Source organism: Somniosus microcephalus, chromosome 30 (assembly GCF_052327205.1).
Source record: "Somniosus microcephalus isolate GS21.2 chromosome 30, FLI_Smic_1.0, whole genome shotgun sequence".
NCBI lineage: Eukaryota > Metazoa > Chordata > Chondrichthyes > Squaliformes > Somniosidae > Somniosus > Somniosus microcephalus.
Window position 1 is genome coordinate 20,821,568 of NC_141016.1, and position 27,178 is coordinate 20,848,745.

The 27,178-nt window shown below is 44.9% G+C and overlaps 1 protein-coding gene across 1 annotated transcript in view; it reads right to left on the reverse strand.

Annotated features, from left to right (window-relative positions):
- Positions 1-221: 221 nt before the first annotated feature.
- LOC147097994 (scavenger receptor cysteine-rich domain-containing protein DMBT1-like) overlaps positions 222-27,178 on the reverse strand; it is a 47,179-nt gene continuing 20,222 nt past the window's right edge. The window contains exons 6-17 of the mRNA XM_085970797.1: positions 15,979-16,293; positions 14,179-14,493; positions 10,782-11,096; positions 5,424-5,741; positions 5,287-5,340; positions 4,872-5,189; positions 4,696-4,737; positions 4,387-4,503; positions 3,326-3,433; positions 1,896-2,006; positions 820-951; positions 222-382 (exon numbers count right to left, since the gene is read on the reverse strand). Coding sequence (XP_085826923.1) covers positions 222-382; positions 820-951; positions 1,896-2,006; positions 3,326-3,433; positions 4,387-4,503; positions 4,696-4,737; positions 4,872-5,189; positions 5,287-5,340; positions 5,424-5,741; positions 10,782-11,096; positions 14,179-14,493; positions 15,979-16,293 — 2,306 coding nt within the window. The remainder of the gene's footprint in view (positions 383-819; positions 952-1,895; positions 2,007-3,325; positions 3,434-4,386; positions 4,504-4,695; positions 4,738-4,871; positions 5,190-5,286; positions 5,341-5,423; positions 5,742-10,781; positions 11,097-14,178; positions 14,494-15,978; positions 16,294-27,178) is intronic.

The following is a 27,178-nucleotide window of genomic DNA, read 5'->3' on the forward strand; positions in this document are numbered from 1 at the left end:
GCTCTACAGAGAGACGCATGGACTCGATGGGCCGAATGGCCTCCTTCTGTGCCGTAATAACTCTATGACTCTAATAAATAAATAACACGTTCTCTCTGCTAGTTTCAGTATCACTAACTGTTGAACGCACTGCCCATCGCCACACAGTAGAATCCACCCGGGACTGGACACTCCCCCAGCACTGGGGTAAAAACAATGGAACAGATAATAAAACATTGCTCTTACCGGCTTGACGTAGATGTAACATTTTCAACCACACAGTCACTGCCCATCGGTGGCGGAATGTCCGGGGTTGTGAACGTGTCACAGTGAACATGGTCATTGTTACCAGGAGTGGAAGGAACCGGTAAACCGGGATCAGTGCGGGTCTGAGAGCTGTACACTGTGGGAGAGACAGATTATGGATTAATGATGGCATTAAAACCCGCATCAGTGTGGGTCACATATATCTGTCAATTTGGTGAAGGGGCTGGACTTTGTTGGTCTGTGAGTGGAAGAGAATTGTTTTCTACCCACACCCCCGTGCTGTGTGTTACCGCTGGGTGACAGCAGACGAGGTGCATCTAATATCCGAGAATCGGGCGGTTCAGTTTGAGCACTGGAATGATTCCTGGTGCGAGTATTAACAAGGAAGATAATCCACACTGAACAGCATCAGGATCTCTTTTCTGGAACATCTCTTTTCTAGAACACTTCATTTCCTGTAATCACGCCATGGACTTAAACCAACCATCGCTCTGTGTCACCGCCGACTGAAAGGGAATTTAAAACAGCGCCTGTCCATTCCTACACAGAGGGCTGGTCAGAGATGTAACTCACCGAGAGTGGAGAGATCACGGCCGGCACTTCTGAGCGTGAGGAGATCATCAGGACCACCGTCCAGCAGCAAGTGACCGCCCTGAGTGTCAGTGACTCCAGTCTCAACATCGTCATAATCGCCCGGAACCGGACCTGGAAGGAAATAGAGATTTCCACTGAAACCAATGCCAGCACTGAGTACTCAGAATGATATTATTATAAATCTATCTATCCGGGCCTTGCAGGGCGGGAGAGTGGACCAATATGGTCTTCTGGTGAAGTGGGGCTAGCTGGGGCAATGATTGGTCTGTGTGGTTTCGAGGTAGCTTAGACTCCGTTTTAAAATCACACATGGTGTCACAGGGTCATAACAGAAGGAGGCCATTCGGTCCATCGAGTCCGTGCCGGCTCCCTGTAGAGCAATCCAGTCAGTCCCATTCCCCCACTCTATCCACGTAGCCCTGCAAGTTTATTTCCCTCAAGTGCCTATCCAGTCTCCCCTTGAAAACATTGAGTGTCTCCGCTTCCACCACTTCCACCGGCAGCGAGTTCCAGGTCCTCACCACTCGCTGCATAAAAAAGTTTTACCTCACATCCCCCCTGTATCTCTTGCCCAAAACCTTAAACCTGTGTCCCCTAGTCCTTGTACCATCAACTAGCGGGAACAGCCTTTCCCCGTCTAGCCTATCCAAACCCGTCATAATCTTGTACACCTCTATCACATCACCCCTCAACTTCCTTAGCTCTAATGAAAACAAATCCAGCTTCTCCAACCTGTCCTCGTAGCTAAGATCCCACTGAATCACCCACCCAACCTGTACATACATTTCACATTTCGCGGCCCATGGAGCCGTGTAAGGAAACACAGTGAGCTGAGTGTTTCCTCCCATTATAGTATTGGGGGAAATCGATATGATTTTGTTTCAAATCCAAAGTATTTCTGCAATGCTTTGTAACTAAAATCATTGTCCAGTACTACGGGTCCTTGGCAGTGTCATTTTTCGGCGAGTAATCTCTAAAAGCTTTAGTTGTTGGTTTTAGGTAGTAGAGTTTGTGAAGTCAAAAAGAGAGAGTTTAGGAAGTGAAAATGTACCCACCCTGAATGCTGGAGGAGTTCCCTTCAGGATTGCCTGATACCGGATCAGAGTCACCCCAAATGTCACTGGTGTAATATTCAATATAATTCAGGGAGTCAATGGAACCCGAAACTGTCAAACACAAAAATGGTGGTTATTGGAGAGATTGATTAGCACGAAGAAGCAGACACCATAATAACTGCATCGTCCCTGTGACAATATCCTGGAATTTGGCACAAGACCCCATTGTGGGAGATCTTTCACTACAAGGGCTGCAGCGGTTCAAGCGAAGGTCCACCTTTACCTTGTCAAGGCAACTAGGGATGAACAATACATGGGCTCAGAACACCATCGCCACAAGGACTGCAGTGGTTCAGGGGGAAGGCCCGCCACCGGAGAGCAACTCGGGATACCGTAAATGTCGGCCCTCGCAGCGAGCAGGCAAACTAATACACAGTACAGCCCGTCAATACAGGTCATATCTCAGGTATCAGAGCAGAGATGATTGTGTATAAAATAGTAGGTTAATAGAGAGTGAGCGGGGTTTCCTGATCCAGATTCTCCCCCACCCCCTTCCTAAACCCCGTCTCTTACAATTTCAGAGACCGCGGTGCCGACAGAAACCGGACCCCGGGATAAGGGCTAGAAAAAAGTGTAAGGAGGATAATATCGGATTATTTCATACTTCTGTTATTTTTAAACAGAGAGATTTGTGTTAACGGTTAAAAACCTCCCTAAAAATTACGCAACACAAAGGTTTCGTCGATTCGATAAGCCCTAGTATCCTAAAACACAATTTGCAAATTAATGTTAAATATCAGAATACAACCTGTTATAATAAGTCTTTTGAAAGAACCAATCAGAGGTAAGGATTTCCTGCGAGGAACGTGTTCCAGATACAGGAATCCAGTCACCGAGAGAAATGGAATCTGGGACAATGGCTCGTGAAAACAGCGAGTATTTATGGGATTGATTAAAGGGAATAAAATGAAACGTTAGTGACAGAGACCCCAAGGCAGCAAACACAGACAATATTATAAAGGATGGGCGATAGTGAATGAATGAAGATGGTTTCAGTCGGTTTGTGACTTCAGGTGATGTTTGAGAGAATATAAAATAAAAGAATACAATCAGCCGATGGGTTTATTATTCCTGGGCTCAGATAGCTGAGCCGTGTGGAGCCGGGTGGGAAATGGAAACAGCGATTCTGCTCGTTATTTACAACCAACCCGAAAACCCGTTCTTTGAGCAATACCGACCAGTGGGAACCTTCCCAAAACCATTGCTCGTCTCACTATACACACGGTCACAGAGGCACTCTCACTGTGATAGGACTCCTTCACATGGGGGCAGTGATCGTGTCCAGTCAGTACATTGACCATTAAAAGGGGTATTTAAGGGGAGGCGATATTTGACCAGTGAAGATTCGGTATCAAACGGAAAATACAGACCTGAACCCTGGGACTGAGCGGAATCCTCGCCGGGTGGAATATTCCCAATCACTTCATCAATTGCTTGGTACAAACCAGCAGGTGACTCTCTGCCGCGAGTGACAGCACCTGTTGGAGGGAGGGCGGGGAGATTAACATTTTCTTTCACTCCACACGCGCTTCACAGGAATTCATCTGCGAATAAATCCAACTAACAGAAATACTGATTGTCAAGGGACAGAATCAGTTAGCGTGTATGTGGAGATGTGATTCCGTGTGTGTGTCTGTGTCTCTGTACAGACACATGTTCAGCTCCAGCAGACTGCGGCCAGTTGTATTGACCTCGGGAAGAGGGAATGAGGGGGTATCAGGAGAAATGAGCTCCAGTTGATCGCTCGGTTACGGGGCCACACGGGAGTTCAGCTGAAGAGAAGCTGGGTGATGTTGAACAATCTCTGCGGACAGCATCAGTTTGGAAGCGCGAGTGAGGAGCTGATGGTTCTTTGGCATGTCCCGTCATTGTGAGAGGAGCCTTGCCGTGTACACAGAGCAGGAGTGTGTTGGATGGGTGAGACATGAATGGAATGCTGTGTTGGGATGTAGAATAATCACCGGAGTTTGCAGAAAGTCCTATAAAACTGTCTCCTCTCAAAATGGTGGACAGAATCCGGTTAGAGAGTTCGAGATTGGGCATCCGGACCCAGAAACTGAAGGGGTGGAACGGATACCCAATGGGTAAAGGAAGAATAACAGACCAATAAATAATTGAGCGCACAGCGCAAACAGTTCAATAAACTTTCTGTCCCATTGTTGCAGCAAATAAATTCTTCAGGAATCTCATGTACCGGCTGATGAACTGGGGCAGTGAATGTGGACACTTCAAATAACTCTCCATTTTAAATGTCCCATTTTACTAATTCTGGCAGCTCATGGAATGGAACAATTCGCCAAAAGCAGATTACGATTTATTGCTAACAAGACCACTTGACACCCGATGGAGAATTGCAATAAACTAGCGACTCGCCAGGTTTTGAAGCGATCTGAAATCAAGTGTTAGTTCAGCGGTAAGATTTGAGCCTTACCTCTTCTTGTTGACTTTCTCTGTATTACCGCCATCAGTGCGATCAGCTCACAGATTAGTAGGACTCCGAGGGTTATGCAGACGGCAACAGAGATGGAGGGGGTTTTACCCCTCTGTCCTTAATCACAAGATTACAGAAAGATTTGACACAGACACACCCGCCTTGTATTTTTAATGATGTTCCAGTCAATTTGAAACCGTTCACATTATCTTCAGAGATTAACAGAACCAAGAAAATGTCAATAACACTAATACCACTAATACAGACGCTAACACTGAAACTAATAATAGTACTAATAATGGTACGTACCTGCAGGTGTGGACGGAGAAGCAGTAGGAAGCAAATCGAGTCCTGTTGAATATATTGTACAAACATTTCATGAAATTCAAACATTAGAATTTTATATTAAAAATATAAACGTTGTTCTTAATTTGCGAAATCCAAGAGTCATGTTCACAGAACGAGGAAACCCCTGCGACCCTTACCGGAACAAATCACACCGGCATCTTCCTTGTGATCACAGTCATGTTGACCTGGCGGTGAGGAACGACAGTCGGACAGAAAGGATTCACTTCCGGTGCACTTCACCTCATCCAGCCAGATAAGACCGGCACCCTGGGCAAATGCGGCCCCTCCTGCGGCCAATAGAGCGGGGCCGCAACCCAGCTGTCTGCAGATAACATTGGCATCGGCCATATCCCAGGAGTCATCACACACCGTGCCCCAGCTGTTATTGGACAATATCTCCACTCTCCCGGAGCAGTTGGTGTTGCCTCCAACCAGGCGCAATGGTTTTCCCGAGTCTATCAAAGAGAATCATTTATTGTTATGTATTTAGTACAAGCCTGGAATACAAGTCAAATAGTTGGTATAATGAAGAGGAGAAAGCACCTGGTGAGCCAGATTCTCGATCGCAGACCCTTGAACTGTGGGACCTCTGCGGCACTTTGGCTTCTGTTGAGAAGAGAAATATGCTGACTGTATTGGAGATCAATGTTTGAAATGACACCCGCCCATTGAGCGGTTCCTTGTGTTACCTGAACAAACAACACCAGCATCCTCCCCGTGATGACAGTCGTGTTCCCCCCACGGGTCTGTCTGACACAGCCAAAGGAAGGACTCGTGTGACTTACACTCCATCTCATCGAGCCAAATGGGTCCGGATCCCGCTCCGAATAACCGAGTGTCATACTCAATAGATATGAGGGGGCCGCACTGTAACTGTTTACAGATCACCTTTGCATCATGTCCATCCAGTTTATCAGAGCACACTGTTCCCCAGGTCTCATTGTAGAACACTTCCACTCTTCCCTCACAGCGATGTTTTCCATTCACCAGCCGCATCTCTTTGTGCTCTGTCAGTGAAACAAGAAATATCCAGGTGGTTCGATTGATAACTCGCTATGTGTTCATACTACACAACAAATGTTGCACCGGTTGTGTTCACTGGTGTCGATAATTATTTCAGAACTGTAACAGAAATACAGCTAGAAATCGAACATATAACAAACACAGGTCATGCTGGAAATACTCAGCAGGTTAGGTAGCATCTGTGGAGAGAGAAACAGAGTTAACGTCCCATCGTCAGAACTTGAAAAAGTTTGAGATGGAACAGGTTTTGAGCAAGTGCAGGAGAGCGAAATTTGGGAGTGGAGGAAAGAGCAAAAGGGAAGACTGGATAAGTTGAGAAAAAAACGTCGAGATAGGAAGAAATCATTCCCGTGGGGCAAGAACAGGCTGAAACGTTGAGTCTGCCAGGGTAGTCCTGTTTGTGGACCTTGGGAAGGAGGTAGAATCGGGCTGTGCGGGATTGGGGGACTATGAGGTTGGAGGCAATTGAGGGAAGATGAGGTCAGTAACCATCTTGGAAACGATGGCTTGATGTTCGGTGGTAGGGTCTTGATACACGGGGAGGTCGGAAGTGGCTTCAGAGACTGGGCGTTCAGCCTCTGCAAGTTAGAGGTCGGTCTGCCAATCAACAACAGTGCCACTCTTGTCAGCAGTTTAATGGCATATAAGGATTAAATCCGAGAGAACGGATCGCTGCAATTTCAGAGGGAGGTAGGTTAGACTGAGTGAGTGGAGCAGAGAAATTGAGACGGCCGTTGTCATACTGGCAGTTCCCAATGAAAAGTTCCAGAGATGGTAATAGGCCAGAGGGAGGGCTACAGGGGGAACGAGAATTCTGAAGATGGGATAAAGGATCCACTGTGTGGGGGGCAGATTCTGGCCAGAGAAGTGGGTGCGGAGGTGAAGGTGATGGAAGAAGAGCTCAGCATTGTGCCGATCTCGAAATTCATTGAGGTAGGGGCTTAAGGGGATGCTGATCATATGGGGTCAGAGAGGGGTAGGTCAGACCAGATAGTGAAAACAAGGCAAGGAGTGAGATTGGAAGTTCGATGTCAGCTCGAGGAACAGCTACTCATCTGTTGATCGGACACTTTACAGCCTTCCATATTCAACATTGTGTTAAACAATTTCAGATCATAACTGCATGAAAATTTTCAGATGGCAGCCATTGCTGATGATTCTGCTATTCCCATTTACACCTCCTCTAGACCCAATCTTTGTTTTTTTACTTGTCCCATTACCATCTCCTTTTGCTTGGTACCATGATCTCTTTTGTCATTCAATCTCTCCTGACTTCCCGTTTCTTCTTTGCTCCCCTCCCAGCTTTCCCACTTTCCCTACTTACTTAAAACCTGTTACATAATTTTCCAGTTCTGATGAAAGGTCATCGACCTGAAACGTTAACTCTGTCTGTGTCTCCACAGATGCTGCCTGACCTGCATAATATTTCCAGCATTTTCTGTTTTTCATTGCAGATTTCCAACGTCCTTACACTTACCCCGCGCTACTGCCGATCAGCTCCAGGGACGCCTGGAATTGGTGTTTCCAGAAGAAGAATCCCGGGCAGCGTATGACGTCACGCCGCCCAGGCGTGCAGCCAGCGCGAAGCCAGGAGCGTGCAGTGCAAGTGAGACACGCCCCTTGAGGTCTCAGTTTCACTGGACACGCCCCCAATGTTTCTGTCAAGCTGCTAACCATTTTTACATGCAAAGCAGCAGTTTAAATAGGCTTTTGGAAGTTTTTTGAAGATTTTGGTAACTTTTATAAACTTTTTAAAATGTTTACATTATTTTGAGTAATCTGAAGTAGTTTTAAACAGAATTAAAGCAATTTAAAGACTTTTAAAAGCCCTAAAAGAATTTTTTTAATTGCATTTATTTATTTAGCAATGTCGTCGTCATACGTGTCTTCACACTGTTCCCTTTGGGGAACTGTATGAAGTGGTGGAAGGATTTATGGCCATGATTGACGCTCATTCCGTGACCGTAACCATCTTTGAACCAGGCATTAGGGCGGTTAGTCCTATGGCGGGAGGGTTTTACGGGCTCCCACAAGCTATACAAGGAGGGGGGGCCACCCACACCCACGGACGCAAATATCCCACTGGATGTCAACCCAGAATTTAGAGCCGGAGCTCCGACTCCACTTGCCGGGATTGTCTGGAGCGGGGTTCGAAACCCTACCCTGATCTGGCCCAGCGGTGGGGATCCTACTGCTATGACAAAGGCCCAATCCGATTAGCAACGTGAAATGGCAGCATAGGGCTCCAGTCACGGGGAGGGAAAAGGCGCAGGAAACGTATGGGTGTCACCTTTTGTGCGGAGTGGGCCTTTTGCGTAGCAGTAAGCATCCCCGCCGCTGGGCCAGAAGGAGTAGGGTTTTGAACCCCACTCCAGACAGTCCCGGCAAGTGGAGTCGGAGTTCCAACTTTAAATTCTGGGTGGACATCCAGCGGGATACTTGCGTCCGTGGGTGTTGGTGCCCCCCCCCCTCAGATGGGTTGTGGGAGCCTGTAAAACCCTCCCGCCATAGGACTAACCACCCTAATGGCTGGTTCAAAGATGGTTACGGTCACGGAATGAGCGTTAATCACGGCCATAAATCCTTCCACCCCTTCATACAGTTCCCCAAAGGGAACAGTGTGAGGATACGTACGATGATGACCTCTTGCACAATGCACCTCCTTGGACCCTCAGTCGCAGATGCGAGGGGGCAAGTCGTGCAATTGTTAAATTTTTCATTTTATTGACATGTAAAATGTTGGCCCAGTAATTCCCTTCCAAATGCGCGAGTACGGTCGGGGTACTTACGCATCTGGCTGGATGAAATGCCGGTTTTCAGCATGCACAGTGCATGTGGGGAAAACCGGCATTTCCTGTCCTCTGAACGAAGGGGTTCAGAGGCAGAATGCGTGCGACTGCACAGGCAGCGCGTGCGCAGTATAATTCGCCACTGTCATTAATGCTTTCAGTGAGGTCAAGTCATTACAACTTACACATGAAAAAAGCATGGGTACAGTTGCTCCAGAGGCTGCGGAGGAAGATATTTATTATCGTGGAGCTTCTGAAAGTATGTATGTCTGTATATATTCCTTTGCGTGTTATGTATATATTCCTTTACTTATGTGTATGAATGTATTATTTAATTATGACTTTCAGAGAAAGTAACTTATTGGAAAATCATAATTAAAAACATACATTCATACACATTAGTAAAGGAATATAAAACATACATACATATACGTAAAGGAATATATGTGGACATACATACATAACTCATTCTCACATTCCATTCACACAGCCACAATTGCTCCTTCTACCTACCGTTCTGAAAACCCTTTAAAAAAGAAAAAATTTTAACTTTAAAACTTACTTAAAATTTCTTAAAATAACTTCCCTCCCTTTCCCAAACAAAAATATTGCATTTCAGAAGCTCCACGATAAAATGTTTCTTCCTCCGCAGCCAATGAACCACTTTACACTTGCTTTTTTCAAGTGTAAATTCTGAGGACTTGCCCTCACGGATTTCATGAATGAAATCTACGAAGTTCACTGCGCAAGCGCTGCCTGTGCAGTCGCACGCGCTCGAGGTCTGGAAATGCCCGGCGTTCCCCGCATGCGCTGTTCATGCTGAACGCCGGCATTTCCAACGGCCAGATGCGTGAGTACCCCGAGCGCACTCACGCCTTTGGCCGCGAATTTCTGGCCCAAAGATTAGTCAACACGGATTTCAAAGGGAAAGGCTTGCTTTGCCAACGTAATAGAATTATTTGAAGAAATTACAGAAAATGTGGACAAGGGTAATGTAGTCGATGTAATATACATGGATTTTAAAAATGCCTTCGATAAGGTAGCACATCGAAGAATCATGACTGACGTCAGATGTTGTGGAGTCTGAGGACAAGTAGCAGAATAGATAGCTAGCTGGTTACAAAACAGAAAATAGAGATTTGGGGTTAAATGTAGTTACTCAGACTGGTGGAAGTTCAGAACTCGTGTTCCACAGGGATCCGTGCAGGGTTTGCTGCTGTTCACCATTTACATAAACGTTTTGGACTCGGGATTTGGAAGTACAATTTTAAAATGTATGGAGGGCACCAAGTTGGGGGCTATAGTTAATACCGAGGAAGATTGAGACAAAATATTAGATAAACTTGCAGAATGGACGTGTAAATGGCAAATGAATTTTAATATAGGGAAGTGTTAGGTGTTAGATGGTGCACTTTGATAGGAGGCATAAATAGGCCACAAAATTCTTGGAAAATAAAAGTTTAACTGTGATAGAGGAACAAAAGATACACTTTAACTAATAATTAAATGTAGCAACAGAAGTTAACAAGCCCACAAAAACACAGAGAAAGCACAGAGCTTCAATTCTAGAGGAATATAATTGAAAAGTAAGGAAATTACGTTAAACTTTTATGGAACACTCTTAGAGTAATGTATACTATACTGGTCACCATGTTACAAAAAGGATATACAAGCACGGGAGAAAGTGCAAAAAATGATTTACAAGAATGATACCAGGATTCAGAGGTTGGAACTATCAAATAAGACTTAACAGGCTGCGGAGCTTTTCTCTAGAAAAGAGAAGGCTAAACGGTGTCCTAATAGAGGTCTTTAATATTATGAAGCGGATAGATAGGGTAGGTATAGAAAAGATGTTTCCAATTGTGGGGCGTCCAAAACTAGGTGTCATAAATATAAAATAGTCACAATTAAATCCAATAGGGAATTGAGGAGAAATCCTCTTTACCCAGAGAGTGATTAGAATGTGGAACTTGCTACCACATAGAGTAGTTGAGGCGAATAGCGTAGATGCCTTTAGGTGAAGCTAGATAAGTACACGAGGGAGAACTGAACAGAAGGATGTGGAGATAGAGTTAGATGAAGTACGGAGTGAGGAGGCACGTGCGGAGCATAAACATCACACACACCAGTTGGGCCAAATGGCCGGTTTGTGTGCTGCAGATTCTATGTAAAATCTCCCGAGTAAAGCCTCGCGTATAACCCTGCAGAAAATGAGCAGATAAAAAGCGCCCTTACCTGAACACACCACCCTCACATCCTCTTTATGAGCACAGTCATGGTTACCCCACGGCGCTGAGGGACATTCCCAGAGAAACGATTCGTTACCCGAACAGCGCAGTTCATCCAACCAAACTGGGCCTGAGCCTGGCCCACAAGCAGCAGCAAGTTCCACGTCCAATGCATTTCCGCAGCCCAGCTGTTTGCAAACCACGTCGGCGTCGGCCAGGTCCCAGGAATCATCACAGACTGAGCCCCAGGTCCCATTGTAATAAACCTCCACTCGCCCAGCACATGGTCTTCCCCCGTCGGACAGTCTTAACTGCACATGTTCTGTTGGAGATCAATACACGAGGATTATACTTCCAATATCTTATCACTCAATCCAACCATTGCTGCTTCACCAGTTTAAGAAAAAAACGTGCTTTTAATGTGTCTGTGACAGGTAAATGATATTATATCCCGGAACATCTGTCTGCACTTACATGTTACATAGAATTATATAGAATGTACAGCACACAGTCAGGCCATTCGGCCCAAATGGTCCAATCCGGTATTTATGCTCCAGATGAGCCTCCTCCCACTCCACTTCCTCTAATCCTTTCAGCATAACAGTCTATTCATTTCTCCATCGTTCGATGTATTGCCTCCAGTTCTCCCGTTTGGTTTCGAATGCTGTGCACATTGTTGTACAGACAATTTAATTTGTTTTTATTAGTTGTTCCACTCACTTTATTTTTAACAGCCCATTTATAATTACTCTTTATAAGTGTATCTGAGGAAGGATGTTCTTGCCATGGAAGGAATTCAGTGAAGATTCACAAGGCTGATCCCTGGGATGGCAGGAATGACGTATGAGGAGAGATTGGGTCGATTGGGCTTATACTCGCTGGAGTTTAGAAGAATGAGAGGGGATCTCATCGAAACTTATAACATTCTGACAGGTCTGGACAAACTAGATGCAGGTAGAATGTTCCCGATGGTCGGAGAGTCCAGAACCTGGGGTCATAGTCTAAGGATAAGGGGTAAGCCATTTAGGACAGAGATGAGGAAGAATTTCTTCACCCAGAGAGTGGTGAACCTGTGGAATTCTCTACCACAGAAGGCGGTTGAGGCCAAGTCTTTAAATATATTCAAGAAGGAGTTAGATATATTTCTTAGAGCTAAAGGTATCAAGGGATATGGGGAGAAGGCAGGTACGGGGTACTGAGTTTGGATGATCAGCCATGATCCCATCGAATGGCGGAGCAGGCTCGAGGGGCCGAATGGCCTACTCCTGCTCCTATCTTCTATGTTTCTATGTATCTGTTCCCTAACCGTTAATGTTACCCGTATTCATTACCTTGGTCTGACATTTACTAGCATCTCCCATTTCTTTTATCTTCAGGCTCACGTTAATTTCGCCAGAATCCTCCCCCGTCTTACTGTTCTCTAAATTTGGCCTCTTGTACATCACCCACTTCCTTCTCCTACAATTGGCGGCCGTTCATTTCGCAGTCTAGGTCCCAAGATCAGGAATTCTCTCCCTTAACCTACTGCCTTTCCTGGTGTAAGACCACCTCTTGAAACATACCCCAACGACCAGGCTTTTAGTCACCTGTCCTATTGCCTTTTTATTTGGCTCTGTGTCAATTTTCTCCCTGTGTAGCACCTTACATAGAAACATAGAAACATAGAAGATAGGAGCAGGAGTAGGCCATTCGGCCACTCAAGCCTGCTCCGCCATTCAATGAGATCATGGCTGATCATGCAAATCCAGTACCCTCCTTCTTGAATATATTTAATGAATTGGCCTCCACTGCCTTCTGTGGTAGAGAATGCCACAGGTTCACCACTCTCTGGGTGAAAAAATTCCTCCTCATCTCTGTCCTAAATTGCTTATCCCTTATCTTTAGACTGTGACCCCTGGTTCTGGACTCCCCGGCCATCAGGAATATCCTTCCTGCATCCAGTCTGTCCAGACCTGTTAGAATTTTATAAGTTTCAATGAGATCCCCTCTCATTCTTATAAACTCCAGCGAGTACAAGCCCAATCGACCCAATCTCTCCTCATATGTCATTCGTGCCATCCCAGGTATCAGTCTGGTGAATTTTTTGCTGCACTCCCTCCATGGCAAGAACATCCTTCCTCAGATAAGGTGACCAAAACTGCACACAATACTCAAGGTGTGGTCTCACCAAGGCCCTGTACAACTGCAGCAAGACATCCTTGTTCTTGTACTCGAATCCTCTCGCTATGAAGGCCAACATACCATTTGCCTTCTTAACCGCCTGCTGCACCTGCATGCTTACCTTCAGCGACTGGTGCACAAGGACACCCACATCTCGTTGCACTTCCCCTTCTCCCAATCTATTGCCATTTAGATAATAGTCTGCCTTCCTGTTTTTGCCACCAATGTGGACAGCCTTGCATTTATCCACATTATACGGCATCTGCCATGCTTCTGCCCAATCACTCAACCTGTCCCAATCATACTAGAGTTTCTCGGCATCGTCCTCACAGCACACACGCCCACCCAGCTTTGTGTCATCTGCAAACTTGGAGATATTACATCTAGTTCCCTTGTCTAGATCATTTATATATTGTGAATAGCTGGGTTCCTAGGACCGATCCCTGCGGTACGCCAGTAGTCACTGCCTGCCACTTGGAAAAAGAGCCGTTTATTCCAACTCTTTGCTTCCTGTCTGCCAACCAGTTCTTTATCCAAGTCAGTATCTTGCCCCCAGTCCCATGTGCCTTAACTTTACACGCTAATCTCTTATGCGGGACCTTATCAAAAGCATTCGGAAAGTCCAAATACACCACATCCACTGGTTCTCCCTTATCTATTCTACCAGTTACATCCTCAAAAAATTCCAGTAGATTAGTCAAGCATGATTTACCTTTTGTAAATCCATGTTGACTTTGTCCGATCCTGTCACTGTTTTCCAAGTGCTCTGCTATTACATCTTTTATAATGGACTCTAGCATTTTCCCCACTACCGATGTCAGGCTTACTGGTCTATAATTCCCCGTTTTCTCTCTACCACTTTTTTGAATAGTGGGGCAACATTAGCTACCCTCCAATCCATGGGAACTGTTCCAGAGCCTGTCGAATTTTGGAAGATGACCAGCAATGCATCTATTATTTCTCGTGCCACTTCCTTAAGTACCCTAGGATGTAGATTATCAGGCCCTGGGGATTTTTCGGCCTTCAATCCCGTCAATTTCCCTAACACCATTTCCCTACAGATACTGATTTATTTCGGTTCCTCCCAATCATTGGACCCTATGTTCCTCGACATCTCTGGGAGGTTATATGTGTCCTCCTTTGTGAAGACAGAACCAGAGTATGTATTTAACTGGTATTAAAAATGTTCTCATCAGATTAGATATTCCACTTGATGGTTCTGTAAAAGTGAACCATTTGTTCACCTGAACACATGACCCCTACGCCGATGCTATCATTGAGAGATGGATTCAATGTGAATGAGCTGCAGTTCCGGAGCTGAGACTCGTTTCCTTCACACTGGACATGATTGACCCACACGGGCCCTTCACTCTCTCCGTACTTTGAAGAGTTATAAGCGGCTATCGCAGAGCCGCAGCCCAGCTGTCTGCAGACCACGTTGGCATCATTTAGGTCCCAGAGGTTGTCCCGCACTCTCCCCCAGCTGCCGTTGTAGTAAATCTCCACTCGCCCGTCACAGCGGCTTCCCCCATTAGTCAGTCTCGGCGGCCAACCTTCATCTACAAAAAGAAACACATTGAGAGCAACGGTTAAACTGAAGCAAAATATCCCATAATTTACGAACTCTCACCCGGACATTTATTATTAATTTTTTTAATTACATTTCTGTAATAATTACCCACAAGCCATGTAGGCAGTTCCTCTCCGCCATTACCTTTTCTCAGTGAATTGAGTTTAGGGAGATGCCGAGCAGCTTCCGGAGAATGACCTGGGGAAAGGGGGTAAAAAGATACTGGGGCGGGCGGCCCAGGCCGGCTATTGATTTGTGTTGTGATCAAAGGCAGGAGCTTGGACTGCTCACAGTTCCTCTTATCCAATATGGAGTGAAACAGACAGAAATTTAAATTGATAGCGCCTTTCAAAACCTCAGAGAATTACTTCTGCTTTATAGTCACTGCAGGACCGGCCGAAGGGTTGATGGGCCTCCACCTGTCTTCAATGTTCCTATGTACCAATGTGTGAAAACGCCGAAGCGAATTTGCACTGAAAACAGCACTGACACAACGGACCAGACGGTAGCGTTGGTGAGCGATCAGTGTGACCCAGGACACCGGGAAAACTGTACAGCCCGTGAAATAATCAGAGGTCCAGCACACTGATGTTTATCATGAGATATTTCAATCACTAGTAATTACATTGCACTCTGTGTAATGAATAATAATCTCAGCTCGTACTAATTATCTAGCAATATATTAACACTTAGAGTTTTCAATGAAAATACAACTGATCACTGCGGAGAATTGCATACTGATTAACATTTTAACCTGATAGCGTTTATAACGGTTTCAAGTATTATCAATTGTTTACAGCACAGGAACAGCCCATTCGGTCCAACAGGTCTCTGCCGGTGTTTATGCTCCATAGGAGCACCCCCTCCTTACTTGATCTAACCCTATTAGCAAATCCTTCCATTCCTTTGTCGCTCCTTTACTTATCTAGCTTCCTCTTAAATGCACCTATGCTGCTCCCCTAAACTATTCATTGTGGTAGCTAGTTCCATGTTCACACCTCTCTCTAAATAAAGAAGTTTCTCCTGAGTTACTTATTGACTTCATTAGTGACAATCTTACATTGTTGGCCCCTAGTTTTGGTCATCCAAACAAATGGAAACACCTTATCTACATCGACCGTATGGAACACCTTCATCATTTTATAATGTTGATTCATATTTTAACTGGTATCATTTATTGTGGTTTCAATACAAGTGCAGATTTACCATTCTATAGCAATGTCCCCATTTTTGTTGTTTGAACGTTTTTGCCAATTCTGGTGGATTCTGGATAATGCTCTGGAATCACCCGGACAGAGATAAACACCTTAACACGAGGCAGTCATTGAGCACACTTGTGCTGCATTGAAACTCTTTGGTTCATTACTAACTCACTTGCGAGAAATCGAGCGACAAACACAACTCAGACTCGCCCAGTGTCAAAGGAAACATCTACAGTTGGTGTATTGCAGTTCAATAGACTGAGTGGACTCACCCGAGCAGATGACACTGGCATCATTTCCATGTGAGCAGCTAAACTGATCCCAGGATGAAACCGGACAATCCCACAATTGGGGCTCGTTCCCCCGGCACCTGTAGTTCTCCTTCCACACTGGGCCAGTTCCCTCCCCAAAGTGAGCTGCTCCCGGGGTTGCGGTGACTGCCCCGCACTGAAGATGCTCACAGACCACGCTGGCGTCTTCGAAACCAAAGTAAACATCACACAGCGTCCCCCACTGCTCTCCGTGGAGCACTTCCACCCGGCCGGAGCATCGGGTGCCCCCAGATACCAGTCTGAGACTTCTGTGACCTAAATAGTAGTAATAACAATAACAAGTAATATTATTAATAACTAATAACGTGGTAATTATCAGAGTTACAATGAAAATACTTTAAGGTGGATTCACAGCTCACAGCTCAACAAAACTAACTATTACTGCTCCCACCATTACTAATTCCATGAAACTTCTGCCACCATTACAACTGCTGCTAATAGCACTACTACTGCTAGTATTACTAGTATACTATTACTGCTGCTGTTACTACTGCTACTATTACTGCGACTACTGCTGTTACGACTACCTGTAATATAGAGTCAGGAGTAGACCATTCAGCCCCTTGAATTTGTTGATCCACTCAATTTGGTCATGGCTGATCTGATCTGTACCTCAGCTCCACTTTCCCTACTTTGCTCCACATCCTTTGATACCCTTACTTAATACAAATCTATTAATCACTGTCTTGAAATTCACAACTGCCTTTTGGGGAGGAAATTCCAGGTTTATGATTTCACTCCTGAATGACCGAGCTCCAACCTTAAGAATGTGCTCTTTGTTCTGGATTCCGACACCAGAGGAGATATTTTCTCCGTATCTACTCATCGAACCTTTTATCATTTTAATCATCTCAATTACATAGCCCTTCAACCTCTATCCTTAAGGGAACACAGACAAAAATTATGAACCCTGTCCGCATAATTTAACCCTGGTATCACTCTGGTGAATCTTCACTGCACCCTCTCCAAGGCCAATATATCTTTCTATGACTCAACACGTACTCCAGAAGGGGTCTGACCAAGGCCCTGTACAATGAAGCACCACTTCCTCGCAATTATATTCCTGTCTCCTTGATATGAAGGCTGACATTTCATTCGCCGTTTTCATTACTTTTTGCACCAGTGCACTAGTTTTAATGTCTGGGCATCCAAACCCATTTGCTCCTCCACAGTTCCAAGTCTCTCACCATTAAGAGCATATTTTGATTGGTCTTTCTTGGATGACTTCACCCTTGCCCACATTGAAGTCCACCTGCCACAGATTCGCTCACTCAATTGATCTGTTTGTGCCCTGTTGTAACTTTCTGATCCCACCTGCACAATTTAGTGCGCCTGATAACTTAATGTCTTCTGCAAACTTGGTCATACAACTCTCTATTCCTTCATTCAAGTCATTACTAAATATGGTAAAAAGCTGAGCCCTCAGTATACTTCCGTAAAGAACTAAACTTTCTTAACCCGCTAACCAGAGCTATGCCTTTTATCTATATTCCCTCTCTCCTACCTCCAAACAATTTCCAACCCACAAGAACATAATAATTGTGAGCAGGAGTAGGCCATAGGGCCCCTCGAGCCAGTTCCGCCATTCAATAAGATCATGGCTGATCATCCATCTCAACTTCACTTTTTAGCCCGATCCCCATATCCCTTGATACATCTAGATTCCAAAATTCTATCTATCTCAGCCTTGAATATGATCAATGACTGAGCATCCACAGCTCTTTAGGGCAGAGAATTCTAAAGATTCACTACCTTCTGAGTGAAGAAATTTCTCCTCATCTCAGTCTTAAATGTTCTACTTTGAGCACTGCCAACATTTTAAAGCAGCCTCTTTATTTTTATCCTATTCAATTGCTCTTCTACCTTGTCCTTCACTGTGACGTTGGTGGCATCCTCTTCTTTAGTGAAGCCAGATGCAAAGTATTCGGCCTAGAAATTCAGTTGGCGCCGCGCCAGGGCTTTAGCGCCGGAAAGTTAGCGCCGGCGCTAAGCCCCCCTGCGCGCGCCAAAAATTCAGTCGCGCCGCGCCCAAACGGCTGCCGGCGCTACTGAAGGGTGTTTGCGCCTGAAAACTGGCGCTACGCGCCGCATTGCGGCGCTATTCCGGCGCTGCGGCGCCCGATGCGGTGCGGCAGGCTCGGGAAGTGCAGGCCTCCTCCTTCAGTTAAGGAGGAGCTGCCTGCACCCGCCCGCTGGCCGGTAAAATCGCCACAAAAATGAGCCCGGCACCTCGGGGAAGTGCCGGGCTCGCAGCCGAGAAGCATCCGGTCCGCGGGGGGGGGGGGGGTGGGGGAGTCCGGGGAGGGAGGTGCGGGCAGGCGGCCGGCGGGAAAGCGGCCGGCCACCGCTCCACCTTTATGCGCCGGCGCAAAGTCGTGTAAGACTCTGTTGCCAGAGTCTTAGTTGCGGCTGCCACGGGCGAGGCGGCCGCAACTGAATTTCAGCGCTGGGGCCCGTCGGCATGGCAACCGGGACGCTGCGCACACCGATGATGTCATCGGTGCCGGCGCAGCGCTACCGGTCTACCGCCGATTCCAGGGCCCCAGGGAATTTTTAAACTGGCCATAACTCCGGCGCTAGGCCCTCCAGCGCCCCAAATGGGGCGCTAGGCCTACTGAATTTCTAGGCCGTCATGTATTAACTAAGCCATGCCCTCTGTCTCCAGAAGAAGAATTTATTTTGATCCCGAATTGGGCCCACGCTTACATTGACTACAATGTTACTATTTATATGTTTAAAAAAATCTTCTGTGTTTCCTTTTATGTTACCAGCTAATCTATACTGATGTGCTCTCTTTGACTCCCTTAGTCCCTTTTTCAGTTCTCACTGTACTTTTTGTATTCAGCTTTGCTCTCCACTAAATTAGGAACCTGTCAGTTATCACAAGCCTCCTTCTTCTGTTTAATTGTAATCTCTATATCTTTAGTCATCCAGGGAGCTCTAGTTTCGGATGCCCTCCCTTTCTCCCTCATAGGTACGTGTCTAGTCTGTACTCGAACTATCTCCTCTGTGGAGGCCTCCCAGTGCTCAGTTACTGTTTAACCGAACAATCATTCTAATCCTGCTGGCTCGGATCCCTTTGGCTCGCGGGATCCTGGGGCTTCCCAAATGCCTCATAATGACGGTCACCACCCGCAATATTGATCCGTGTCCTCTTTCTCTCCCGTGGATAAACACCGTCCAATCCTGGGTCAGTTAGTTTTGAGCCCCTAAGCTTTTCTCGAAGCTGCAGGTTGTTTGCCGAAATAGGTAATGTAATTGCATTGTTACTGAACAATTACTGGGGCTTGGGGACGTCATCGTTTAATGTATCATCGACTCTATAATCACCAATGCTTTTGACCATATCAGCGTCTTCTCTGACTTTAAAGTTACATTTCTGAACTTCACATTGTTATCTTTGGAGCTCTGCGCCGCTCAATTCCATGTTCCTGATAATCTCTGTGCCCGCCTTTTTACAAAGTTATGAAATTACATTTGATTCCTTTTTGCACAATTATTGGAGGTGAACTTGTTCTTGGGCGGAAGCACAAAACGGGAGACTTCACTGGAAAATAAACTCGGGCGGAGTGTAAAGCGGGGCACGATCGCTCTCGTGCAACTTAGGCTCCTGCCTGAGACCGATTTCCACCTTTTTTTGTCTATTTCACTTCTGAATCATTGGATGTTGTATTTCCCATCGTCATTGTTCAGGGTTTTAATTCTTCTGAACCTAGGTATGGGTTTACCCTCTATGAACAGCATCATTTACCTAAAGGACCTGGAATTGCCCAGGTGTTGTTGCCCAACTCCGCTACATCAAAATAATTTGAATAAACCCATCAGTAGGTCCCTTGAAGTGAATCAGTTCAAACAACATCCCTTGTCCCTGGCTTTAGGCAGTTCAAAATCCCAGGTAATAATCCACTTGATTATATTATGGCGCTCTCCCCCAGGCCTGCGCGAATCCCATTGCAAGCCTCATGACAGGTTCTCTTGAATTACCGCGTCAAGCTGCACACACACTCTCCTCGCTTCCCTGAACCATTGGGCCTTATATTTATAACCTGTGTCAGCTGTGGCTCAGTTGGTAGCACTCGCCTCTGAGTCAAAGGTTGTGGGTTCACAGTCGCACTTCAGGGCCTTGAGCACATAAAGATAGGCTGACACTCCAGTGCAGTGCTGAGGGAGAATTGCACTGTCGGAGGTGCAGTCTTTCTGATGAGACGTTAACCAAGGCACCGTCTGCTCAGGTGGATGTAAAAGATCCTGCGGCACTATTTCGAAGAAGAGCAGGGGAGTTATCTCCGGTGTGCTGGCCAATATTTATCCCTCAACTATCATAACAAAAATAGATTATCTGGTCATTATCACATTGCTGTTTGTGGGTGCTCGCTGTGCGCATATTGGCTGCCGCGTTTCCCACATTACAACAGTGACTCCACCTTCAAATCTAAATCACTTTGAGACGTCAGGTGGTCGTGAAAGGTGCTATATAAATACAAGAATTTCTTTCCTTTTATCAAATCCAACTTCCAACAGGTGGGATTTTGCCAGTTTGTATTAGGTTGGCTGAAACCCGGTTAAAATAACATTCTTGTTTTGACATACATTTCTCGATTCTAATTTCGCTGATTTAGGGGAATATTGACTTGGCGCGATGACGTAAAGCTGTGATAGTCAATCTGCAGCTCATTTTACATCTCCCACTATATTTATATCCATTGTTGCCTATAGAAATAAAAATCCAGAGACACGTAAAACGGGGAGCATAATCGTTGTCGCCGATTTCACATTATCGCAAAAATATAAAAATTGGATCTGTAAACTTGGAATTAATTCGTCAGAGCTGGCTCAAGTTGTTTCTGTCCCTTAACAATGATCTGCAATTGTTGAAGCACGTGCTCAGATTTAAACTAACAAAGATCACCATGGGGTCATTTTAACTTTGGGCAATGGCGTGATCCAGGCAACATGGAACTCAACACCAAATATTCACTTCGCCTGATTTTCCTTTTGTATTGAAGTCAATGAAAGGTTAAATCGGTCGACGTATATAATGAATGCCCATTTCCAAACTGCTCATATCCTGGGATGTGAGGTTGTGTATAACTGATTGAACAATTATTCATTCTGCCCCTTTAGACTTCGGAGTTAAACTCTATAGAATAAGTAAATGATGCAAGTTTTTCTATTACTCTATTAACGGATTGTAACACGATGATTCGATATAATTAAAAAGTTACAAATTATTTGCAGCACAGAAACAGGCCATTCGGCCCAACAGGCCCATGCCGGTGTTAATGCTCCACAATAGGCTCCTCCCACCCCTCCTCATCTAACCCCATCAACATATCCTTCTATTCCTTTCTTCCTCCTCTGCTTATGTAGCTTCTGCTTGAATGAATCGATGCTATTCGCCTCAACTACTCCATGTGTAGCGAGTTCCAAATACTCATCAATCTCTGGATAATTACGTTTGCCCTGAATTCCCTTTTGGATTTAATAATGACTATCTTATATTTATGGCCTCTCGTTCTGATCTCAGCCATAAAGTGGAATCATCTTCTCTAACTCTACCCTATCAAACATTCATAATCTTGAAGACCTCTATCAGGTGACCCCTCAGTCTTCTCGTCTACAGAAAGGAGCCCCAGTCTATTCAATCTCTCTTGATAGATATAACCTCTCAGTTCTGGGATCAATCTAGTATATCTTGTTTGCGTCTTCTCCAGTGCCTCTATAACCTTTTTATAATACGGAGATCATAACTGTTCTCAATACTCCAAGTGTGGTCTTACAAAAGTTCTTTACAAGTTTAATATAACTTCTCTGCTTTTCAATTATATCCCTCTAGAAGTGAACCCCAGTGCTTTACTTGCTCTTTTATGGCCTTATTCTCCTGCATCACTACTTTTAGTGATCTCTGTATCCATACTCCCACAGCCCACTGTTCCAGATAGACATTTACTTTCAAGGAGTAAATGGCCTCCTTAATATTCCTACCAAAAGTACCGTCTCGCACTTATCTATAATGAAGTGCATTTGCCAATTAGACTCCCATTCTGCAAGTTCTTTAATGTCTTCCTTTGTTTTGTCACTGTCCTCTGTATTAAAAATGCAGCATAATTTTGTGTCCTCTGCAAATTTTGAAATTGTACTTCCGATTCCAAAGCATTTATGTAAATGGTGAACACTTGAATTCCCAGCACCGCTCCTTGTGGAACTCCTCTTCCCACCATTTGCCAATCTGAGTAACTACAGTTAACCGCTACTCTGTTTGCTCTTTTATAGCCAGCATGCTCTCCATGCATACTTAATCAAGCACTTCAGTGGTTGTGTTTTGTTTTGCCGGGTTATATAAACAAAATAACCAAACTCTGCTGGGTTTTACATTCTTCCTTGAGGTATAACAAGGGTATCAATTGTTTAAAAATATGTTTTTAGCGGAATTTGAGATGGGAATTAAATATAATAATTTAATCAAACGTTGCTGGTTTACTCTGCTCTTTCTAACGGTGCAGTGTTTTCCCCCTAATTCCTTGGCAGAATGTTTATTATGTACAGGGAGTCGTACAATGATTATGTGTAATGGCTCAAATATTGTCATTTTTATATTGAACGGTTTCTCTGTTCGAGAGAAATGGATGTTTATTTTTTTCTCTGGAAATTCTGGCCATTGGTCGCTGTCCCTGTCACAGAAAGCAGTTTCTGGGCTGTGGAAACCTTGTCATTTTTAGGCTTTAGGAGGTGAGTAGTGTTCACTGGTTCAGAAGTTTTAGAAGAAGAAAGCAACAGAGACGCTGTAATGCCTTAGATTGTTGTAAGAAATAGCTAAGTGAAAGGAGAGCAAATTTAATCAAAAGTAAACTTAAGTCTGCCTCTGGAGTAATTGGATTGACCGGAGGACACTGTTGTGAGGTTGAAATCCCGGAAGGGTGAAATATAATTGCAATCAAGTCGTACATAAGAACATAAGAAATAGGAGCAGGAGTAGGCCAATCGGCCCCTCGAGCCTGCTCCGCCATTCAATAAGATCATGGCTGATCTGATCCTAACCGCCAATCTACTATCGCAGAACCATCTCCTGAATCTAACAGAATTAGACACACGAAATAGGAGCAGGATCAGGCTACACAGCCCCTGGGCCTGCTCCGCTACCCACAGGGCCATGTCCGATCCGAACCCAGACTCATGTCCAAATTCCTGCCCGCTCCCCGTAACCCTTAATTCCCTTTACTTCTAGGAAACTGTTTATTTCTGTTTTAAATTTATGTAATGATGTAGCTTCTACAGCTTTTTGGGGCAGCATATTCCATGGACCTACCACCCTCTGAGTGAAGTAGTTCCTCCTCATCTCAGTTCTGAAAGAGCAGCCCCTTATTCTAAGACTATGCCCCCTAGTTCTAGTTTCACCCATCATCGGGAACATCCTCCCCGCATCCACCCGATCCAACCCCTTCACAATCTTATATGTTTCAATAAGATCGCCTCTCATTCTTCTGAACTCCAATGAGTAGAGTCCCAATCTACTCAACCTCTCCTCATATGTCCATCCCCTCATCCCCGGGATTAACCGAGTGAACCTTCTTTGTACTGACTCGAGAGCAAGTATGTCTTTTCTTAAGTATGGACACCAAAACTGTATGCAGTATTCCAGGTGCGGTCTCACCAATACCTTGTACAACTGAAGCAATACCTCCCTATTTTTATATTCTATCCCCCTAGCAATGAAAGCCAACATTCCATTGGCCTTCTTAATCACTTGCTGCACCTGCATACTAACCTTTTGAGTTTCGTGCACCAGGACCCCCAGATCCCTTTGTACTTCAGTACTTTCCAGTTTCTTGCCATTAAGATAATAACTTGTTCTGCGATTTTTCCTGCCAAAGTGCATAACCTCACACTTTCCAGTATTGTATTCCATCTGCCAAATCTCTGCCCACTTACTTAGCCTGTCTATATCCCCTTGCAGGTTTTTTATGTCCTCCTCACTCACTACTTTCCCTCCCATCTTAGTATCATCTGCAAACTTTGATACTTGGCCCCCTCCTCCAAATCGTTAATATAGATTGTAAAGAGTTGGGGACCCAGCACTGACCCCTGAGGAACACCACCAGTTACTGATTGCCAGTCTGAGAATGAACAATTTATCCCAACTCTCTGCCTTCTGTTAGATAGCCAATCCTCTATCCATGCCAGAATATTACCCCCAATCCCGTGATTTTTTTATCTTAAGCAATAATCTTTTGTGTGGCACCTTGTCAAATGCCTTTTGGAAGTCTAAATACAATATGTCCACTGGTTCCCCTTTATCCACCCTATATGTTACTTCCTCAAAGAACTCCAGCAAATTTGTCAAACATGACTTCCCCTTCATAAAACCATGCTGACTTTGTCCTATTAAATTATGATTATCCAAATGTCCTGTTACTGTCTCCTTAATAATGGACAGTAAAATTTTACCTACCACAGATGTTAGGCTAACCGGTCTATAGTTTCCAGCCTTCTGTCTACTGCCGTTTTTTAAATAAGGGTGTTACATTAGCAGTTTTCCAGTCTGCCGGGGCCTTTGCTGAGTCCAGGGAGTTTTGGAAAATTATTACCAATGCATCCACAATCCCTACCGCCACTTCCCTCAAGAACCTAGGATGTAAGCCATCAGTTCCAGGTGATTTATCCCCCTTGAGTCACATTATTTTACCGAGTACCACTTCCTTAGTGATTTTGATTGTGTTTAGCTCCACCGCCCCCCCCCCCCATAGCCCCCTGTTTGTCCAGTGTTGGGATATTCTGAGTGTCCTCTACTGTAAAGACTGATACAAAATATTCATTCAGTGTTTTTGCCATCTCCATATTTCCCACCATTAATTTCCTGGTCTCATCCTCTAAGGGACCAACATTTACTTTAGCCACCCTTTTTCTTTTTTTTAACTATAAAAACTCTTACTATCTGTTTTTTTATTTTTTGCTAATTTACTTTCATAATCTATCTTCCCTTTCTTAATCAATCTTTTTGTTATTTTTTGCTGTCTTTTAAAGTTTTCCCAATCCTCTATCCTCCCACTAGATTTGGCTACCTTATATGCCCTTGTTTTTAGTCGAATACTATCCTTAATTTCTTTACTTAGCCACGGATGGCTATCTTTTCTTTTACACCCTTTTCTTCTCAGTGGAATACTTTTTTTGGAAGTTGTAAAATAACTCCTTAAATGTACACCACTGATCATGTACCGTCTTACCCTTTAATCTATTTTCCCAATCCACTCTACTCAATTCCACTCTCATACCTTCATAGTCTCCTTTATTCAAGCTTAGCACGCTTGTTTGAGGTCCAACCTTCTCACCCTCTAATTGAATATGGAATTCAACCATGTTATGGTCACTCATTCCAAGGGGATCCTTTACTAGGACATTTTTAATTAATCCTGTCTCGTTACACAGGTCCAGATCTAAGGTTGCTTGCCCCCTGGTCGGTTCAGTTACATACTGCTCAAGAAACCCATCCCTAATACACTCAATGAACTCATCCTCAAGGCAGCCCTGCCCAATTTGATTTGTCCAATTAATATGATAGTTAAAATCCCCCATAATTATAGATGTTCCCTTATTACAAGCCTCAACTATTTCCTGATTGATACTCCATCCAACAGAGTTGCAACTGTTCGGAGGCCTATAGGCTATGCCCACTAGTGTTTTTTTCCCCTTATTATTCCTTACCTCCACCCAAACTGTTTCATTATCCTGATCTTTTGACCCAATATCATTTCTCTGTATTACAGTGACTCCTTCCTTTATTAACATAGCCACCCCACCTCCCCTTCCTTCCTGCCTGTCCTTCCTGATCGTTAAATAACCTGGTATGTTTAATTCCCAGGCATTGTCACCCTGCAGCCATGTTTCTGTAGTGGCCACAAGATCATACCCATATGTAGTTATTTGTGCCATTAACTCGTCTATTTTGTTATGAATGCTACGTGCCTTCAGATAGAGAACTTTCAAATATGTTTTGTGACACTTAGTTCCTGCTTTTGCCCTTTTTATTACTTTACCTTTTACTCCATACCTTCTGCCCCTTCCTGACATGCTCTGGTTTTTAATTTCCCCACTGCTACCTAAGTCTATGACCTTCTCTGTTGTCATTTTTATTATTTGCTCTCTAGGAACCTCCCCCCCCCACTAGTAGGTTAAAGCCCTCTCTACAGCCCTAGTTATATGATCCACCAGGACTCTAGTCCCAGCACTGGCCAAGTGAAGCCCGTCCCAACGGAACAGCTCCCTCCTGCCCCAGTACTGGTGCCAGTGTCCCAGGAAGCAAAACCCATTTCTCCCACACCAGTCTTTGAGCCACGCATTTAACTCTCTAATTTTATTTGTCCTAGCCAAATTCGCTCGTGGCTCAGGTACCCTTGAGGTTCTGTTTTTTAATTTGACCCCTAGCTGCTCATACTCCTTTAACAGAACTGGCTTCCTAGTCCTATCTACTTCGTTTGTACCAACATGGACCACGACAACTGGATCCACCCCCTCCCACTGCAAGTTTCTTTCCAGCCCAGAGGAGATGTCCTTAACCCTGGCACCGGGTAGGCAACACAGCCTTCGGGACTCTCGCTCTCGGCTGCAGAGAACTCTATCTATCCCCCTAATAATACTATCCCCTACCACTACAACATTTCTATTTACTCCCCCCTCTTGAATGGCCCCCCATTCCACGGTGCTGTGGCCAGGTTGCTCATCCTCCGTGCAGTCCCTGCTCCTTTCCCCACAGGGAGTAAGAACCTCGAACCTGTTGGACAAGAGCAAGGGCTGCGGCTCCTCCAGCTCTACCTCCTGGATCCCCGTACCTGCCTCACTCATAGTCACACCGTCCTGTCCCTGACCATGGGCTACATCTGAATTAATTAACTTCATAGGTGTGACCACCTCCTGATACACAGAGTCCAGGTACTTTTCCCCCTCCCTGATGTGTCACAGTGTCTGAAGCTCAGACTCCAGCTCATCAACACGGAGCTGGAGTTCCGGTAGCAGCAGACACTTGTCACAGACGAAATCACCGTGAGCCTCAATGGGGTTCACCGGCTCCCACATCTCGCAACAGTAACACATCACCTGCTCCATTCTATGTAATTAATTAAATTTTTTATTGTTAGTTATGGACACC